Source organism: Prionailurus bengalensis, chromosome D2, assembly GCF_016509475.1.
Source record: "Prionailurus bengalensis isolate Pbe53 chromosome D2, Fcat_Pben_1.1_paternal_pri, whole genome shotgun sequence".
Classification (NCBI taxonomy): domain Eukaryota; kingdom Metazoa; phylum Chordata; class Mammalia; order Carnivora; family Felidae; genus Prionailurus; species Prionailurus bengalensis.
This window is the reverse complement of record NC_057351.1, coordinates 54,407,874-54,428,862: the sequence shown is the minus strand read 5'-3', so window position 1 is coordinate 54,428,862 and position 20,989 is coordinate 54,407,874. Positions and strand designations below refer to the sequence as shown.

At 47.1% G+C, this 20,989-nt stretch overlaps 1 protein-coding gene across 50 annotated transcripts in view; it reads left to right on the top strand.

Annotated features, from left to right (window-relative positions):
* Positions 1-20,989, top strand: part of SORBS1 (sorbin and SH3 domain containing 1) — a 231,573-nt gene that overhangs the window by 142,385 nt on the left and 68,199 nt on the right. For 25 of the 50 annotated variants that reach the window (XM_043597077.1, XM_043597066.1, XM_043597041.1 and 22 more), the window contains 4 exons: positions 1,077-1,221; positions 5,091-5,120; positions 10,653-10,825; positions 12,589-12,652. In XM_043597077.1, coding sequence (XP_043453012.1) covers positions 1,077-1,221; positions 5,091-5,120; positions 10,653-10,825; positions 12,589-12,652 — 412 coding nt within the window. Of the gene's footprint in view, positions 1-1,076; positions 1,222-5,090; positions 5,121-10,652; positions 10,826-12,588; positions 12,653-14,360; positions 14,436-14,749; positions 14,813-18,642; positions 19,988-20,989 lie in introns of those variants that run through there. The other 25 variants (XM_043597030.1, XM_043597036.1, XM_043597032.1 and 22 more) reach the window with 3 other exon arrangements.

Here is a 20,989-nt window from a genome sequence, read left to right as displayed (position 1 = left end):
CTCTTGCTGCGGAAGTTGTTCAGAAACACCTTTGCTAATGGATGGCTCCAGTCATTCAGGTGGCATTTACCGAGCACCTACTGTCTGCAGGGTGTTGTGCTAGGTGCAGGGTGGGTGGGGCAAAAAAGAGGAAGGGAGGCATGGCTTACAGAGAAGCTGATCTCTGGAGCATACTAATTGCTTTGAGCCATACTTTCATCTGGAGAGTAACGATCAAAGTCTTGTTTTTCGAACCCTTTTAAGAATGATGTTCTGGCTAGAGGTCTGCAAATTCCAAAATAGAAACTTGGCAAGATTTATAGATGTGATAGAGGAAACTGCCTACATATCCTTACTGCATTTCGAGGTCTTATTTTCCTGTCTTTAAGAAAGACTGGCATTATTCCCATCATGCAGATTATAACGTTAGTAGTAATGGTTTTATTGGTTTTTAGACCTCAGGTTTTTGAAGTCAGGATTTTCATAAGTCTTTACGACTTCAGAGATCTCTGTCACTCAATACTGCAGTGAAAAACAATGTCAGGATAGGACTGGAAAATATCCAAATCTCAGAAACAAATACTAGTGAAGTTGTTGAGTGATACAAATAATAAGAGTAGCTTTCTAGGAGTACCGATTCTTAACTCCTCCTCATTCTTACATCGATGGCTCCTTGTGCTCACATTGTCTCATGTTTCTTTAGACAAGTGTACTAAACTTTCCTGATTTTTCCCTTAAACCAGCTCTTGTTCTCGGATCACATTTGGAATTGCATGAGTCTTGCATGTTGTTCTACTTTGTTTTGAATTTCCTTTTTCAGTAACCGGATTGATCCACAGTTATTACCAGGTGAAAATAATGAATGATGTGGCTGAGAATTCCAGTAACACTCACCTTCCCTCTCTACCCTTACTAACACCAACAAAGAGACTAAGCATTCCAGCTTATACTTCTAACTGGAATTAGTGATGTCTCATTGATTACATTTCTTTCTGTAATTAAGGTCCTTGTAAAGCTTTAAATTTCTGCTTTTTAAAAAGCATCAACATTAGGTTTCATGTACTTACAGTTGGTTACAGTGTTTGTTTTCTTTTCAGGATTCAGGCCCTCTACTGAATGAAGTTTCTTCATCCCATGCTGGAACGGATTCCCAAATCTCTGCACCAGTTAGCAAACCATCATCTGCCTACCCCTCTACGACAATTGTCAATCCTACTATTGTGCTCTTGCAACACAATCGAGGTAAGAGAGCTTCAGAGAACCCCTCCCCCAGCTCACTGGCATCAACATAGCTGTTCTGTGATTTCAGGGGCAAGAATTCTGCCATTCCACAGAAATTTTCATAAACCCCATCCTTCTCCGAGGTCATCTGCCCCAGTCTTCTCCCTCCTGTGACCCACAGAGTAGACCACAGCAGGGAGGTAGGCCCCTGGTTTGGCATGATGTTGGGCATCTGCATAAGTAAGCTGGTGTAGTATGTGTTCCACACGTTGGGTGTTCACAGTTGCCTTCAGATGATTCCACCAAAAAGAAAGAAAAGAGAGAAGGGAAAAAGTCTGTGCGCCTTAACTCTTCATCATGAGATACCAAATCAGAGCTTTGCCTAGAAAATCTGGGTATAGTAATACTTCTTGTAATAAGTCATGTAGTTCTTCGACATCATGAATTTTCTAGAAAGCAAAATTTTGAGTACCAAAACTTAAAAACAAAAGAAAGCATAATGGGTGGAAACCTTTCTAAAATGTCAAACATGTTTTGGGGCCTCTAAAACAGGCTACTGGACTTTCTCTTTGTGACTCACCGGCCTTGATTCTTGCCAGCAGTTAATGCTCTTGGCTGTCATTCAGTGCACCCTCTGGGGACATGAGGCTCACGTGGCCCCTTAGAGCTCTGCTGAGGGTTTCCATGTGTGTTTTCTATAGTTTCTCTTACTGCTTCTGGTTGGCCCTTCCCCTTCTCTGAAGGGGCATCTTAGGTGAAGCCGAAGTGCTCTGAGGTAATAATTGTATATGTCGACCTTTCTGCTTTAAAACTTCAGAAGATGATGCTAAGTAAAGTCCCAAGTTTTAACTTGTTGGAATTCAATAGAGGAATAAGCTTCCCCTTCACAAAAATCCTTTGCAGTGTGAAGTTGTGAAGCTGTTTCCTAGTGCAGAAAGGGCTGTCTAGTCTGAGTTTCATAGAACATGGAATGTTAATTATTTTATTCAGAGCTCAAAGCTGGGCACCCAGTCTTCCTTTTCTCAACTCCCTACTTGCCTGCTGCTCGCCCCATCCCCCACATAACTTGGATGAGAATGGAACTGGAGTCTATTTTTAATTGTTTTCCATGTTAAATGGAGTTTTCTGTTTCCTGCTTCTAACTTGTAAAACAGATGAATGAAACATTTTTTCTCACTTAAAATCTTCCCACTTGAATCTTAAGTAGTTATTTTAGTAATTTTATTTTTTTTTCATTATGTGTGGCCTCCAAATTAACTGTCCTCCATGAATCTGTGTTCTTCCAAAGGTGATAAGGGTCCCAACCCCCACCCTAAACTATATAAAAGACCCCATTCTCCTTTCAGCAGGGTCATACCCCCTACTGGCAATGGCTTTCTCTGCCCAGACACTGTCCATCATGCAGGACAAAGTGAAATTTTGATTCTCTGTGAACTTCTTTATGATTCATCTTTAAAAAAAAAAAAAAAATCCAGTCAAACAGAAGTAAGTTTGTTCCCGGAAGGAGAGGCAGTTTCTCTAAAAATGGGATTTATTCCCAAGGCAACTTGGTTTTTGGGAAATGCCAAAAGTAATATCAGCCGCTTCCACGACATCCCTCTGATGACACCTAGTGAGACATCTTTGGGCACAGAAATGCCCAATTCCTTTTTGTTTCTTTGAGCAAACAGATTCCTCTTATTTGCCCAAATGTCTTTGCTTCTTGCCTTTCTCTTTTGTCCAGTCTTGCCCTTTGGGTTTAGAGATCAGATTCGTGCTGCCTGAATCGCACATCCTTCAGAAAAAGGATACAAGTACGTTGGGGTTTTTTTTTGGAATAAAAAGTAGCCTGTCATGAAGAGCAAACCATATGTTCCCTGAGGAGGTGGAGCACCAAGAGGGGAGGAGAATGGAAACACCTAGCTTCGGATTCCTGATTGTCCGTGGGGAGTAGGGCGCACGTTTCAGGCCTTGCTTTGCAATTTACCCGGCCTGGCAGCAGTGCTGGTAGACGGTAGCCATGAAAACAGTTTCTTCACTATTGCAGAGTCTCCTGAGGGAATGATAACTTTACTCTACTTCTGGAATTCTAGTTTAGTCATCCTAAAAAAGGCTTACTTTTTTCTTGCCTAGACAGCCCCAGGGCACAGTGTGACAATAACCCTTTCTCTCCAAACCAGGCCCCCCGGTTGCAGACAAATGGGGGGCAGGGGGCACTGCACGTCTAGCCCAGCGCTAACGGCCACGCACAACACGGCTCCTTGCCCCTCTCCTCGGCTTTCACACCACACATCTGAGGGCAGATCACTTAAAATCAGTCTGGAGGGAGAATTCGAACCAGAAAACTCAGGACTGAAGAGGCAGGTGGATCTCCTAGCTTAGAACTTCTCGGTCTTTAATGTGTACCGTCTTGAGAGGACACACTTGTGGATCCGGATTCAGGAGGTCTGAGGCAGGGCTGAGATTCTGCATTTTTTTCAGCAACTTGCAAGGCACATCGATGCCGCTGGTCCACGGACCACGTCGGAGAGCAAGAGTTGCTGTGGTTCCCAGACTCTGGATCTCATGGTCACATGAAGCGGTCTGGGAACTAGCCCAGGGTTGCTAATTTCTAACTTTGGTAAATAACACCCCTGAAGAACAACTGCTGTTATCCGTATCACATGTCATTCTCTAAAAGAAAGGCCATTTCATATCTCAGAAGTAGCGACGACATAGTCTTGGAAGTTGAATAAATTTGATTTTGCGTAGTAAGAAAGGCCTTGCCTCTAGCTGGCAGACTGGAGCTTGAGAGCCATAGATCCGGTGGGCACTTTGATGTGACGGATGAGGAAACAGGCTGAGAGCTGACGTGATTGGCCAGTAGCCTCCAGCAAGCTGCTGGCAGTGCTGAGCCTGGAGCTCTGTTGGGCTCCTGTTGTCCGGCTGATGTGAACTATGTCCACATCCAGAGGTGGACAGGCTGTTCCACAGGCTGAGCGAGGCCCTGCTGCTCTGTTTACTTCTTGCCCACATGGATTCTGGAGGGAGGGTGAGGCCGTAGCCAAGGCGGATGATGACAGCACCCAGGGGCTGGCAGGCGCTCTATTTTTATCTGTGTGGCTGCTTATATTTAGCAGCTTTGGAAGGTAAAGGTCATTTTTGTGCTTATCCCATAGCACGTACACACAGAACTCTCCAAAGGAGATATTGGCCTCCCCTCCTCACAAGTGCCCGGGAGGGTGAGGAACCGATAGACCTTCCATGTTAGGGAATAGCGATGGCCCGGCCATCGTGGTTGGAAAGAACCCTGGACTAGGAGTTGGGGGTCAAGGTTCTAGGCGCTGCTCTGATTTTCAGTGTCATCATGGGTAGTTTGTGCTGATTTTCTGAGACGTCTCAACCCACCTGACCTACCTGCTAGAGTTGTTGCAAAGATTAAAAGTGTTAACATGTGTGAAAGCTCTTAACACAATGTCTGGCATTTGGCAGAGCTCTCAGGAGACGGTAGCTGCCTTGGTTATGATTACAATTACATTTCCCTCCAAATGTAGTAAGACTGGGGTCTTTATAGGGTCCTGGTCCCTTGAAACCAGAGGAGTTGGGAGGAGTCTCTTTCCATGATCAGATCACCTTGAAACCAGACATAACAACCAGAAGGCAGTGACTGTTCCCTGAATCTTGGCGCAAATGTAGGAGGGTGGGCTGGGGGGGGGGGTGAGGAGGGGGGACTAGGACACACCACGCCTGGATAAGAAAGCTGTGTTAATGCCCCTGCATTCAGCTGGATGTGGTGACTATGCAACATTTGACATCTAAGCCCAGGGACAATTAGGGTGCCAATTTGGGGGTGGTCACGAATTCTGGCATGACTTCCCGGTCTTGCCTTGTCTGTGTAAATCTCATGATGTGTGTCCTTTCTCTTACCACAGAACAGCAAAAACGACTCAGTAGCCTTTCAGGTAGGTACCAAGTACTTATTTACATGCTAACACCTTTGATGTGTGTGCAGCAAAGTCTGAGGAGCCCCTCTGCTATGCGGGGGACTCCGCTGCTGGACCACAAGGATGGTGAAAGCAGGCATGGTCCTGCAGCCTGCGGGCTAGTGGGAGCACACCCAACGGGTGACCCTAACCAGTACACCTGTTCTGTGCAGCTGTGATATGTGTCTTGATGGTAAGAACAGGGTACTCTGAATAAAAAGAACAAGGAGTTGTACCTTAGCACATTCATTAGAGCATTCATGGCAGGCCTTGCTGAAGAAGTCACCTTTCTGTTTGCTTCTATTCCTCTTCTAGGATGTGACAGGTCAGGGTTAGGAAATGTGGGCAAGTTCTTTTATTTGGGGGCAGCAAGCCCAGGTGCCAGTAAATGACCCTGCATGATGGACCTGGGTGAGAAACTCCAGACCAGCAGTGCCTGGAAGAGGGTGTGAGGACTGCTTCCTGAACTTGGGCAGGCATCAGAATCTCCTGGAGAGCTAGTCAAAACCCCAATTCCAGGCCACAGCTCCAGAGATTTGGATCTAATGCATATGGGTGAGAACTTACATCTTAACAGGTTCCCCAGTGATGCTGATGCTGCCCTGTGTACTGACCACACTTGGGTATTGCATTTCATCAGGAACTGACAGTGCTGGGCATGTATCTGACAGATCATCAGATGTCAGGGCTCGTCCCGATAAAGTATGCAGCACTGAGGCAAGGGCAGGTGTGGAGGGAACAAACGCACAGCCAAACCTGTGAGGAAACCCAGGAATGGAAAGGTTTTACCATCTCCTTGTGGCTTTCTGCTTTGAGTCCTGGTTCTACTGCTTCCCGTTGGCGGAGCCTTAGGTTCCTAATGATCTAAGATGTGAGTTACTGTTAATCAGTAGGCACCTCCATTGATTCATTTGTCATTTTATTGAGTTGCCTGCTTTGTATCAGGCCCTAAGCCAGGCTCGGTGGCCATGACTGGGCCCTTGAGCAGCCCGTGGTGTGCTGTGATGGTTCATAACCTTATTTTTGGTGATGGACTCATTTGGAGAATCTAATAAAGGCAGTAGATGCATTTCTAGAAAAAGCCACACGTGTCAAACGTGCGTGTGGTGGATTGGTAGATACTTGTGAATCGGGGCGGGAATCCCTGATCTGGTGGGCACACACAAGCCACCGTTTTCTGAGCAGCTGCGTCACGATTTCTGTGTTCTTTCATGCTACTGCTGCCCTTGTGATCCGTGGAGAGCCTGGTGGGGAGAACATGGGCTTCTCACACCCTCTCAGCTTTATCGGGACTTGGCCCCAGGACCAGGACAGGCCATGGTTGAGCACAAGGTGCCCTTCGCTGCCCCCTCCTGACTTGCCACACCGACTCACTTCACTCCCTGGCCCCAGCCCAGGTTGCTGAGAATAGGGTGGCTCTGAAACAAGGTAGCTCCTGTGAAGGAACGCCTTCTTGCCTTTGGGATTGGAAAGGAGCATGGAGTAGATGAAAAAAGGTGCTCAGACACAAGTTAGGAGACCCAGAGTTTGGTCCTGGCTCTTTCCTCTTACAACTGTGTGTCCCTAGGTAAATGACCTTACCTCTCTGAGCCACAGCTTCCTCATGTGGGAAATGGGGATGATAATCCTTGTCCTTGCCTCAAAGAGGTGTAAGGATCACGTGCGACAGGAAGGGGGGTATGCCTTGCACACTGGAAAGTGCTCTGTAATGTTAGGGCTTCTCCACCAGGCTGGCAGGCTCAGGCCACTTCCTTGACTCCAAAATGAGCCTAATGTTTCCATCTTCCTTGAGTTTTGGGACAGAGCCACTAATGGTATTTGATAGAGTGGGACATAAAGTAAGTGCACACTAAATGTTCATTTTTGTTTAAAAAAAAAAAAAGGCACCCTTTTGTTCAGAAGCCCTTGATGGAGAGAAGGCTGGCTGGGCTGACTCCAGTCACTGACTCCATCAGTGAGGCTTTGCCCATCATACCTGTGGTGATGGCACATGGAGGGCCGCCCATCTCTCGGACTGTCCTTAATGGGTTTTTATTGAGCCTTTATGGGGCTTCTTGTTCAGTGAGATGCACTCGGGATTGAGTCCCACATGGTGTTTAGCCACCTCAGTTCGTGGTCCTCTTGGGCAGATGGAGAGGAAAACAGGTCAGGGCTGGAGCACAGGGGCTGATATACGTTCTCAGGGAGATGTCAGCATTGCTGTGGCTCTCACTCACAAATCTGTGGGTGTGAAGAAAAGGGAAGCTGCCTACAAACACAGAGGCCCTGTCCCAGGTTGTCAGCATTGTCACTTATTTAACGACCCTTTGCAGCACCTTTCTTTTGAAATCAGTATAAAACTAGAAAGAAATGCTCCTGGATGTCCTGTTGAGGGGTCAGTATTTGCCTATTAAGAAATAGCAGCAAACCCTCATTGTAGATGTCAAAGGGTGGTCCTGTCACCTGCATGGTACAATGAAGTGTCACTTTGGGCTTTCACTATATATATTTAAAAAAAAAATTTTTTTTTTGAGGCTGCAGTTCATCTCTCTGTACACTGAAATTCACTGAATCATGAATTGCATGATCACAAGCTTCTGAAGTGAAATAATTCAGGGCTCATTTCTGTAGATCTGAAGAACTTTGACAGCCTTGGAACAAGTCCATGAACTGTCAGCCTGAGTTTTGCAGTTAAGTGATTGTTGTTAGAGCCACCTGCCCTAACAATTAAAAAAAATTCTCTGGGCCTGAAAACCCTGAGAATGGCAAGTGTGTGCTCTGCTTCTGAAGAGAGGACATTGGAGCAAGGAGTGGGAGCATCTCCAAGCACCAGGTGAGACGGCTCAAAATCAGCCTCACCTGCTGCTTGGTAGTGACACTTAGGAAGGCCTTTCCAGGTGGGAGGAAAATGCTCAGCAGAGCCATTTCAGGGGTAGACTTTGGTAACTTGCAATCGCCCCTACACTGCCAGGCTTCCTGCCAAATCCTTGTCCCTCCCTTCTGGGAGCCTGAGAACTCACCCCATAAAGCCAGTCTGGTCGTAACATCCTTTAAAGCTCATGGTGATGATGTCAGGGATCAGGTTTTCTGAAGCATTCACTAAGCTGAGTCTTGCACAGAAAGTTTAGAAATCGTTCTGTGGTCACAGAATGAGTACTTGGTTCAGAAGTTGGTTTATATACAAAATGGAATACTACTTGGCAGTGAGAAAGAATGAAATCTGACCTTTTGTAGCAACGTGGATGGAACTGGAGAGTGTGATGCTAAGTGAAATAAGTCATACAGAGAAAGACAGATACCATATGGTTTCACTCTTATGTGGATCCTGAGAAACTTAACAGAAGACCGTGGGGGAGGGGAAGGGAAAAAAAAAAAAAGAGAGGGAGAGAGCCAAGCCATAAGAGACTCTTAAAAACTGAGAATAAACTGAGGGTTGATGCGGAGTGGGAGGGAGGGGGGGGTGGGTGATGGGTATTGAGGAGGGCACCTGTTGGGATGAGCCCTGGGTGTTGTATGGAAACCAATTTGACAATAAATTTCATATTTAAAAAAAAGAAAAGAAAGAAAAATCCAGGCAGTGTCGCTTTGTCGGGCAGGCAGGCTGTGAAGGTTGTAGAACCTGAGCCCAGCTGAAGCAACGTCACCCCACTTCCCCGCCCCTCCTCCACACCCCCCCCCCTCCTCCACACACGGTCATCTGTGACTTGGCTACAACTTTGCCTCTGCTCTCGGGTCCCTCCTTTTTACTGGATTTTAGTCTCGAGCCAGCACTCTGCACCTTTTCCTTTTCTAAAATGAGAACCTCTCAGTCAGTAAACAGATCCTGACTCAGCATTTCCTAATGCCAGGGCACATCTCTGTCCCCATCAGTCTCACCTCATGGGTGTCACTGCTAGGACTTAGACACCAACACTCCCTCCCCCCCCCCCCCCCCCCCGCCCAGCTTAAACCTTTTTCTCCCTTAACCTCCTGACCTGTCTGGTTGCCACCTGCCACAGTCCATGCCTGTGTGCTGACTCCCTCACTAGCTACTTCCCTACTTCCTGCTTGCGTGTTCATCGCTTTTCCTGCAATCTGGCATCTACCACCGCTGCCCTCTGAAACTTGCTCCCACCGGGGATCCTGTGACTCTTCTGCTTTGTTGAACCCCCTTTCTATGCTCTAGTTTTTCTTCCTTCCTTTATGGGTTGAAGCCCTCACATCTCTGGCTTCAGCAACACCTCACTATTCCTTTCTGATTCATCTCCTCTCCATCCGATAACTCCTGCATCCTTTGGGGGGTCCTTTTTGCTCTTCAGCACGTGATGTCAGCCCTTAACTCTGCCCGCACTTACCCCTCCATCTCCTTGACCTCAGCCATTGCTTTTATGCCGATGGCTTGGGAATTGCACTCCTGCCAGGGCCCCTCACCGGGGCCCCGCTCCTCTATTTCTGCTTGGATATCTCACTGTCAAAGTTACCATGCCTGAATGGAAACAGCCATCTCTCCCTGCCTTCCCCACCCCAGTCCCTTTACTAACTTCTGTTTGGATCAGTCCAGGCTCGAAACCTTGGTGCCATCTTTGAGGGAGGCAAGACAGGATATGGTTCAGAGAGAACTGCCGGAGTCAGGTGTCCCTAGTCCAAATCCCAACTTGGCCACATGCCAGCTGTGTGACCTCGGGAAGGGTACTTTAACCTCTCTGTGCTTTGGCCCACTTAACTTTTTAAAAAATGGAGGGATAACAGGTTCTTCCTCATATAGTTATTGGGAGGATGAACTGAAGTAATGTATTTGAAGAATTTAGCATAGTACCTGGCACCTAATAAACTCAGAGTAGTTCAGAGTCCCCTTGCATTTCCTGATGGTGTTCCCTCTGCCTGGAACACCCTTCACTTCCCATCTGGCTGACTCCCTCTGAGAGGTCAGTCCAGAACCTCAGTTCCTCAGCTAAGTTGGATGCTGACTCTCAGCCCTGGTCATCCTGCATTCTCGTCCCTGGTTCCCTTGCCCTCTCTGCCCACGGGCCATCAGCTCCTTGAAGGCCCAGGCTCTGAGAGGTTCACCCTCATGGCCACAGGACATGTGCACGTATAGCCATAGTGCCTTCCTATGATAAGTGACGTGGCTTGGAATAACAGTATCAAAAGTAATTTTATAATCTGTAGACGACACGTGGTATGTTTATTAGCACTCTGTAACCTCTAGTCCTGAATCAAACTCTAATGTGCACTTAGCAATTTAAAGGCCAGATGGTAGATATTTCCATCTTCTCAGGCCATGCAGTTTCTGTTCGAGCTACTCAGCTCTGCCGTTGTAACTCAAAAGCATTCATAGATAATACATAATGAATGGGTGTGGCTATGTCCCAGTAGAACTTTACAAAAGCAGGTGACCAGGCCATAGTTTGCTGACCCACGCTTTAAGTGAAACTCCTTCTGATTGGGAATTTGCAAATACACCCCTCCCCTCCCCCCAGCTGGATTGTTTGGGAGATTTTTGCTTCAGAGCCAGCAGAAGAGCTTCAGCTGACAGCTGTTTCTCACTTCCAGATCCTGTCTCAGAAAGAAGAGTGGGAGAGCAGGACTTGGCACCAGCCCAGGAAAAACCCAGCTCACCTGGAAGGGCTCCTGAAAAAAAGGCAAAGGATGACAGTAGACGGGTGGCCAAGAGCGCTCAGGACCTAAGCGATGTTTCCATGGATGAAGTGGGCATCCCACTCCGGGTACGAACACTGACCCAGATGTCTTCCCTAGGTTTCCTCTTACACCAGTGACCAGTGTGCACCTGGGTGCGTGTGAGCCCCCCTGTGGTTTGCAAAGGCCTCATAAGGAAGTCCTCGCCACTGCCCGCTCTCCAAGCCTGCTGAGGGCCACAGAGCCTCCCAGAGCTGTGTGCCAGCCTCCTGCCCCACCTCGGTCCTAAGTGCATGACCTCAGAGTGCAGTAGCTTTTCCCCAAAACATGTTAGTGTTAATAAGTCTCATGAGAAAAGGGTTTTGGGTTCATATGACTATAGGTAAAGGAGAGTGGGGCAAAGGCAGAGCGGTTTTTTCTGCAGCTGAACTTCTGAGAAGCTCCGGGCACATGCGTGTTCAAGGGGAGATGTTGTGGGCATTGTTTCCAAGTCTCCCTTCTTTTGTCCATTGGAGCACACTCAGAAATTGTAGGTCCGGGATTACAGAACCCTGAAGAGAGTGTGGGGCTCAGGGTCCCTGGTTATGGGTTCAGGAAGACATTTCCCTGGATGAGAGATACCCCATCATCGGGGGTGAGCAAGAAACTAATGGAACCACAGAATGAATACAGGCCGCCCCAGATCTCCCCCTCTGTACTGGGGGGTGCCAGCCTTATGCAGGCCCTAAGGGATTCAATGGAAGCCTGACTTCTGAAGCTGGATTAGAGGGAATCCCATTTTTTGCCATGGGCCCTTCAGAACACTGGCTGCGATGTTTCTCTACAGTTTCCATGTAATGAACGGACTGGATTTTGTTTCCCTTTGGGGGAAGCCAGTAGAAATGGCAGTGGGCTAAGCCTCAGAAGAGCTGTTGTCTGGCCCTAAGTAATAATGAGTATATAATAAATAATAATAGGTAGAAAGGGAATTGTGACCAACAGTAATTGTGGCTACTGCTTGCTGAGTGCACCATGTCATCATTCACCCTACGAGGTGAACGCTGATATAATTCCCATTTTATAGATGAGGAAACAGGGACTCAGAGTGATTACGGTCCTGGCCAGGATTGCACATCCTGTGGGTGAAGGAGCAGTGTCTCTGAATCCCATACCCATGCCCCCTAACCATCATGTGGGGCAGCCCTCCCACTCACCTTCTCACCAGCCCTGTGACCTTGGGCATCATTTCAACTTTGTACCTCATTTCCTCATCTGTAAAGTGGTAGTGAAAATATCTGGCCTAACTACCTACCCGTCCCCTTCCTTGTTTTATATTTGTCTTAAAAACAGCTCAGCTTTGTGGTTAAGATGAAAACTCTCTGGCATTGGCTGCTAGAATTGGTTACATTTGAATGTATGTGTTCTAAATCTGGCCCTCTCCAAGGTGACTCAGCTTACTCTGCTACAGAATAACCTGAAATGGGTGGGGGCTGGGCCTGATAGGGAAATATCCTTTGTCTTTTATGTTTCTGGGAGGCTTTACTGTGTTTTAGTTGTCTATAAATGAAGACAGATTCTAAGAAATGAAATTTTAAAAAATTGAATGAACACATTTCAAGAGGATCTTTGTTTATTCTTTTCAAAATCTGCATTCTTTTTGGCCACCTATTCAGGTCGGAATCTCTTGGTTTATCTATTCTTAAAAGTTTTGCATTTTTAATAAAGATTTAAATGTAGGCTCACCAAGATGTATAGAGTTACGTGAGTTTTGACATCAGATGTCACTTTCCATTGTGCTTTCATAATCGTGGAGGTTCTGAAACGTGCTGACATTTTCCATTTTATTTTACCCTTTGCCTTTGTTTTTCTCTAGAACACCGAGCGATCAAAAGACTGGTACAAGACCATGTTTAAACAGATCCACAAGCTAAACAGAGGTACTGATTTTCATTTGTAGAAGCTGTGCTGTATTCCTATGTTGACTGATGTGGTGAGGACTTAGACTTGCTTTGCTAGGATGCCAGAAGACTGGGCCCTACGCTCAACCCATTGGGCACCAGCCTGCCTGAGCCCAGCCATGCACCTGCAGAGCAGAGTGGGGAGGGAGCGCTTGTGCCCTGCCTCACGTGCGGGATTTTAGGTCAGCTCGCAAGTCCTCCCTCCCGGGTGTCGTGGGCTGCAGCAGGCTGAGCCCAGCATCTGCCTGCCCAGGATGTGAGCAGCTCTGACTGCCACCTGCTTCCAGCTTTCAGCGCAGCTCCCCGTGTCAGCCCGTGACTGCCTTGTAGGCAGAGCAAGCTGAGAAAGCACTGAACCTGGGAGTGAAGAAAACTGGTCTCACCTGGATTCAGTCCCACAAGCACTCATGTGACCTTGGGCCGGTCACATGCCTCTCCGCATTTGTCCCTCTTCCTTTCCTCCAAAGGATGTTGCAGGGTCCAAATGAGCGCGAATTCTTCCTAATGAAGGAGAATGTGTGGTGCACCTGTAAGGTGTTAACATGAAAAATAATCTTCCCCAGCTGGGAGCCAGCACTTGGCAGGTAGCCCTGAGAGTCAGTCAAGAGCTGACACACCAAAGCCCGCTGAAGCTCGAAGAGAAGCGCTTCCAAAGCAGGGGTCCCCTGGGCTATCAGCAGGGGATCCAGCATGGTGGGAGAACCCAGGCCAGTGCTCAGGCGGCTCATGACCCCTCCAGCTCCCATGCGCCTGTGCCACCAGTCAGCTGACAGGCAGGGATGCAGCTGCGCTGTGGGGAGGGTGCCCCTCCTCCCAGAGGCAGAGCATCCTGTCATTCCCTGTGGCCAAATCCAGTCTGGCCGCCTGGCAGATGACACATGAAGGCAAAGAGAAAGCATTCTGGTCGATGGTGGCCTGAGCCGCAGCAAATAACCAGTCTCTCTGATTAGCTGCGGCTGCCAGCTAAAGCCACTATTAATTAGCTCCTGCAGCGTTCACAATGAAGCTGGCCATGCCTCTCTCCAAACTGTTTCAAAATTCCAAGATGCTCAATGTTTCTAAACCAAGGGTAAATCCACTTTGGTTGGGTAGCCGAGCTCAGTCATGGTGGTGATGCCTGAGGCTGGGTCTCCAATTGGGTGACGTCAGTTCTGCTGGTCACTTGCTAAAGCTGCTGTCCATTTCCCCCAGCAATCTGTGTTTCTCTCATCTTGAGACCTGGCTTCGGCAGCCCAAATGCCAAGACACAGGTGCATGTGTGAACAGTATGTTGTTCTGCCCCACAGGCAGCATCTCTCCTGTTAGAGGGATTAACTCAACCCAAATTACAGGTTCTAAACAAAACTACCTGCCCTAATGGTAGACAGAGATGTGTGAAAAATTAAGAATCCACTTGTTTGTTTGGAAACTTGAAGCTTTGTACTAAATCCCTCTTGCTTACCAGATCCTCTGTATATGTAATTCTTGGTCCAAGAGGAAAAAGGGTATTGTCTCTTTAGATGTGTCTCAGTAATTCAGGCGAAAGGACTGGATTTTTCAAAGCAATTTGAGTTTCTTTCCTATCACTCGTGAAGCCTAGTACATTCCAGAGTTCAAGGGGCCTGAATTGTGCGCGGATCCCTGTTCGTTCATTCTCTCCATTTGTATCTTCCTCTATTCTCTCTCCCAAACCTGCTCCTCTGCCTAGACACTCCTGAAGAAAACCCTTATTTCCCTACGTACCAATTCCCTGAACTTCCTGAAATCCAGCAAAATTCTGAAGGTACCATAAACTTAGACAGTGTATCTGTTGTCCTAGCCTTAAATTAATTCTTATAGTTCCATTATAGGAATAAGATTTGGCTTTTAGATTTTGTTTTTTATAGTCATTTTCGGTTGGTGAAAGTCTCATTTGCATGATGTGCTATATTAAAATAACTAAGGCCTTTCTAATTCATTAATCTCGTTTTAAGTGTGATGCTGTGTGCTTTAATAACACTAAAATAGGTAATCGTTCAAAAGAGACAGTTGGGGATTTGTCAGTTCCTCCACTTCATGGTGGGTGGTTTCAAAATCCACTGCTTTTCTCTGCTACAGAGGACAATCCCTACACTCCTACCTACCAGTTTCCAGCATCTACTCCTAGTCCTAAATCTGAAGGTAATTAAAGGAAAATCACGTGCCTATCTTTGTACTGGTGCTGTTACTTTCTTCTTCACCTTGGGGTTTTTTCTGGTGGCTAACGGGCTGTCTCCCAATCTTTTGCTTCCCCCAACCTTGTGTTTTGTGGTGTTGCTTCACTCCTCGCTGACTGTATGACCTGAGTCTATCCGGATGGATTTTCATACTGTTCCCTTGGAGTTTACATGATTAATTGGGTAACCGATGTAGCTTAGTTATAATGCTTTGAATGTGTGGGGCTCTGGGAAAAGCTGCCAGTGTTTGGGGTGGTCACATGGTATTGGCGGCTGGGCAGTGACTCAGGGAGGCTGTTGTGATGCTGATGGGAGCGGGTAGACAGGCCCCCTGTCAACAACAGAAAAATTACCCACTTCCTACATGTGCAACAACTTGTCGCCGGCCCCCTCTTGTCATGGACCCTCAGAGTGCGTCTCCTTGGTAAGGAATTCCCAAAGAGGTTTCCAGGTATGAGGTTCAGCCATGGTGGGAGATGACATCTCTCAAAAATAAGGGTTTTGGCCAAGTGAGAAAATGTTTCGTGAAAGAGCTGGCTAGGAATTTGGACCTGCTGGGAAGGATGGCCACACTTGTATCTAAGACTTTTTTCTGGGGCAAGAAGTCTTGGTGTCAAAGAAGGTTCTAAAAGGTAAGATAAAGGCACCATCCTGAGAATTATCCTGTCCTGGGGATCGTCTGATCTCTGGGTGAGTGACCCAGAGAGCAGGAAATGGAGGGGTACACAGAGGACATTTCATTAAATGCTCTTCTAGGATGAGATGTTGAATGCTCTGAACGTCACTTATTCAACTAGTACCGAGCACTTGCGTTGTCCTTGGAACCGAAAATAGTATCGTGAATAAGATAAGTCCTCTGTTTTCAGAAGTGCACGTCTGGCAGAGAGGTAGACGCAGCCCCTTCATTGCACTATGTCTGTGGGGGGGCACCTGCAAGAGCATATGCCCCGAAGACTGGAGGAAAGCTTGCTGGTGGAAAGGGGGCCCTCCGTACATACCTGGAGAATATTGATGAGTGAGGCTTTGGTACCAGCATTCCTTTTTAGGGACGAAGCCCAGTTTACCCCCCCGTATTTCTGTGCTCTGATTAGCCGAGAAGCCATCCCGCACAGCCCTTCTCATCACTGGTAGATTCGTCCATTCACTCATTCACCAAACTCTCATTGACTACTTAACATGCATGAAATGACACTCTGGGAAGCGTTAGATACAGTTTTAGCTAAAATACCATATTCCCTTCTGGCTCTGCCCTTGATGTGCTAGTCAGTGGTTTCCAACCTTTTCATATCTGGATCTGAACGAAAAGAAGTCTACCAAACAAACCCAGGCTTCACATCAGATGCTGATGATTTCATTATAATCAGCAACCTCCCCACTTCCAACAAGAACCTATTTGGTGTGAGGTAACCTCATCTTTTGATCTTGGGGTGCTGATTCCAGCCAAAAGCATTGCTTAAGAAACAACTGAGCTGAATGAGGGAGAAATTTTTTTAGGGTAATTTTGACCGTGCAGTGTTTAGTTGGTGCCTCATTTGGACTTGAGAGCCCAGCGCACTCCTAGGGTAGGGGTCCCTTCTGGGGAAGGTGACAAGGGCACTGCAAGCCTGAAGGCACAGTGTTCTGTGGGCAGAGGAAGGCCACCTGGAGACGTCCTGGGAAGAAATACAGTGACTCCGTCGCACTGGAGGAATGCCGGGGGCCTGCCACAGGCAGTCAGCCTGGCTGTCTGTCTGAAGCCAGGGTTTCGTGGCCTCACGCCCAGAGCTGCCGTGTCATCGGCTGCCACACCTTAGCAACCCCAGCTGACAGTGACGTCTGCTGTTTGGGACACATCAAGTCAGGCACAAGAGGGAATTGAGGTTATTTTTCCTTGAGGCATAAACAGTAAGGGACGATATGATAGCTTTTCACCCGTAAAGTGGGAAGCGAACCTTAATATTTTTTATTTTCAAAGACCAAAAAGGATGAAATTGTCTTGAAGGATAAAAAGGGAAAAAAATTAGATTGAACATAAAAGATTCATAACAACCAAGATGATTAGGTTTTCACACGAGTTTCTAAGAAGTCTTTTTCCCTGGAGACCTTTTTAAAAATAGGGTAGATTCCATCTCGCCCCTGCTCCCTGCTCAAGATGACAGATCCAGACATAGACCACAGACGGATTCAACTGGATGAAGGCTTTTTACAAATGAGTGAAATGTTTGAGCTAAATCGCTTTAAAGAATTGGTATTTTTTAACTTCTTTTTTTTTTTTAAGGTATTAAGAGATTCTCTGGCTTGTGGTTTTGAGGTCGGTAAGCTCTGGCAGGTCCCCCTCAGCCCTGTCGTTGGTACCTGTGCCAGCCCTGTGTGCTTCCAACAGGTGGCCCTGAGCTCTGCACACCTTAACGTGGGAGATATTTATGCCTTTCAAAGAAAGGTGTTAAGGACAAATCAGCACCTAACCAGGGTTCTACCCATAGATTTTAATGAGCATGAAAAAATAGCCAGCTTTAATGAGGAAGGCGAGCCATCATTCCAGAGTCTCTCCTTTACGAAGAGCGGGCTGCTGTTGCTGCTGGGTTTTTTGTTTTGCTTGAACTCAGAATCTGAAACTAGAATTACTTTCAGTAAATCTATCAAAACCTAGCCTCAGGGATGCTGCCTCTGCCTAAATTCTAGTTGTTTAGAGGATATAAAAAAAGACTAAGTGTCTGAAAGCTGATTCTCCTAAGTAGTAAAGGACTATGTGAAAGTTTGTTTATGCCAGCTTAGCAACCCTTTCCCCACCCCGCCCAAGTACTACCATGAAAGAGTAAACTTCTATCCAGACTTTCAGAAGATACATAGAATTATGTCTTAATCAGTGAAGTTTAAAATGTACTTTAAAAGAAACCTATAAATTCCAACAGGGCGCGGTCACTTCTAATCATTTTATAATCTTTGAGACCACTCTGTGGGACAGGAGGTCTTTGTTTCATGAGGTAGTTGGGAGTAATTGGGGCTAGGGAATTAACAGAATGGATTCAGGAGACGTATTTCTTGAAATTTCCCTGTATACCCTGGTCACTAGAAAGCTTATCAAAAATAACAATTCCTTTGGGAATAACTCTCAAGTAAGGCTAAGCAAATGAGTTTTACTTCCTTTTTTTTTTTTTAAGCCTTCACTTGACCCGCCCTCTCCTCCCCATCATTCCTTCCTCTGTGACCCAAAGCTGCTTGTCTGTGAATTCCATTCTCTTCTCTCTCTCAAAGGCAGATAGATGTCTTTTCGTAGCATCTGGGATGTCACTGGGACAGAAAGATTGTTGGGGGGGGGGTGGTGAGAGAGCGTAGATGGCCACAAGAGCCAGCCCCACCCCCTGCTGCACCCAGATGTGGAGGGGCTGCTATGGAGGGTCTTCAGATGCCCTGCCCCTGGTTTCCTCCTGGAGTAGGAGCCAGAGGAACAAGCTGTGGAGGAGAAGCCTCAGAAATGCTGCTGCTGCCTCTTCCCCTGTCTTCTGCTTTGGGAAACAGCAGTGTGGTGGCTCAAACCTCAGCGGCTCACAAGCCTAATTCTATTAATAATAACAATAACAGGGGCGCCTGGGTGGCGCAGTCGGTTAAGCGTCCGACTTCAGCCAGGTCACGATCTCCCGGTCTGGGAGTTCGAGCCCCGCGTCGGGCTCTGGGCTGATGGCTCAGAGCCTGGAGCCTGTTTCCGATTCTGTGTGTCCCTCTCTCTCTGCCCCTCCCCCGTTCATGCTCTGTCTCTCTCTGTCCCAAAAATAAATAAACGTTGAAAAAAAAAAATAATAACAATAACAACAACAATAATGGCATAACCACTGCAGCGACTGTCACGACTACCGTTTATTGAGCCCCTACCGAATACAGAGCCCCACATCCTGAGTGCATCACAACTGTCACCTTGTTTCATCCCTACAGGGACCCCCTGAGGTAAGTCCTCATTTCGTAAATAAAGGGTGTGAGGCTCGGGAAACTTATGTAATTGTTCAAGATCACCCAAGAAGTAGCAGAGCTAGGTTTCAAACCCAGATCTATAGGACCCCCACACATGGGCTCTTTCTTACTGTTCTACTGCACTGCTGATTCCTCTACCTCTCCTGCTGCACCCTGTGCTCTTGGCTGACCCCTCTTGCCAAGGGCTTTCTGACACCTAACTCCGGACATCCAGCCTGCCTTGCTTCTGAATAGGCTGAGCCAGTGTCTCCTGGGATGATTTCTGGGAGTATGTAAAGAAAGGTCCCCAAGATATTTGATTTGACGTATGGCCAGGACTGGGAACCACTAGCGTGAAGGAATACCACCCTTCCCACCCTCCAAGAAAGAGAAGATACTCGCCAGTGCAATCTGGGGTGTTTGGATATAGAATTTAAGCAGGGAATACAGATTCAAAAGAGTTAGCCTTCCCACTCTAAACATGCCAAATGATGTTGGCTCTCTTGACCTGCTTTATGTCCACAAAATGGCAGAGCTTTTCAAATAATGCCTCCAAGTCAGCATAAAACTGAGTATCTGGTGTGTTTTTCCATGGTCCGTGGCCTCTGAGAATACGTTTGGCCATGTCAGGGTAGAGGTCTGTCCTCTTAGCCAAGGGGGAAAGTCCCAGAGACCAGCTTTTCCTCTTGCTTTTGGATGCTTCTTCCACCAGTCAGGCTGATGGTGACCACTGCCACCTCCTGGCAAAGTGTCTCAAGGCACCACCCCAAGGCATCCTCAAGTTATGGTGACATATGCAGTAGTGTCTGTCTCACTGAGCTTTCTCCTTGTTCCTAGATGAGGATGTGCCAGAATAAGGATTTAGGAGGCTGATTTTTTTCCCAGGCACGTCTATACCGAATTAAAGTAATCCTCTACTGGCCTTTCAAGATTTCTAAGAATAGCTTTACTTTGCTGGCGTTCAAGCAAATAGTTCTATTGTGAAAATGCCTGGCCAGGATCTGCACCCCATGCCCCAAGCTCCAGCTAGCTAGCACTGCCCAGAGGAGGCGGACCGAGCTGCCCGGTCACCTTTGCTCTCCTAACGGGAGCTGCGCAGGACGGCTCCGCCCAGCCAGTGCGGAGTCTTGGACGGGCCTGCAAGATAGTTGAGAGGCACTAGCAGCTACTCCCTTTCCACCTCCAAGGGCCAGGAATGCCACTGGAGATGAGGACGGTGAGTCTTTTTCCAGCCCTCTGGTCCTCCCCAGGTCTTCCTCCTTCCCCTTCTTCCCTTTTACACATCATTCTTTCCTTCAGATTTTTTTTTTTTTATGAATTTGTTTTCTATAGCTACTCTACACCCTATCAGGATCTTTTTTTTTTCTAATCCCCTAAAATTTGCCTTTAACCGGAACACAGAAGACAGTTTGGAGAATCTCTCCCTGAGCGCCCTGGACTGTGCCTGACCACCTTACCCCATTTCTCCTTGTGCTCATTCTGCTCTCCCATCCCACCCAGACTTTGTACCCACTTCTGCATGTATCTTTGTCTTTGAATATTTTTGGTTGTGGGGTGAGTATGTGTCTATCTTGACTCTTTTATCCCTCCTCTTCCTAAGTGTGTGGGGTAAAGCAGGAGAAGGAATTAATTTGTGCAGTAGATAAAGGTTGTGTCAGAAATCAGCCCCTGATGTTAGAAAAATAATTGTAAATTTAGGGGAGCCTGGGTGGCTCAGTGGGTTGTGTGTCCAACTCTTGATTTCAGCTCAGGTCATGATCTCACAGTTCGTGGGATTGAGCTCCATGTGGGGCTCTGTGCTGGTGGTGCGGAGCCTGCTTGGGATTCTCTCTCCTCTCTCTGCCCCTCCCCTACTTGCTCTCTCTCGAAATAAATGAGTAAACTTTATTTAAAAAAAAAGAGAAAGAGGGGCGCCTGGGTAGTCAGTTGGTTAAGCGTCCGACTTTGGCTCAGGTCATGATCTCACGGTTTGTGGGTTCGAGCCCCGCGTCGGGCTCTGTGCTGACATCTCAGAGCCTGGAGCCTGCTTTGGATTCTGTGTCTCCCTCTCTCTCTCTCTCTGCTCTTCCCCCACTCATGCTCTGTCTCTCAAAAGGGAATAAACATTAGAAAAAAATTTTAAGAAGAGAAAGAAATAGTTGTAAGTCTAAAGGCCTAAGAAATGCATAAAATGAAAATTTGATAAAGGCAAGTGATTATGTAAATACTCCTTTTTGCT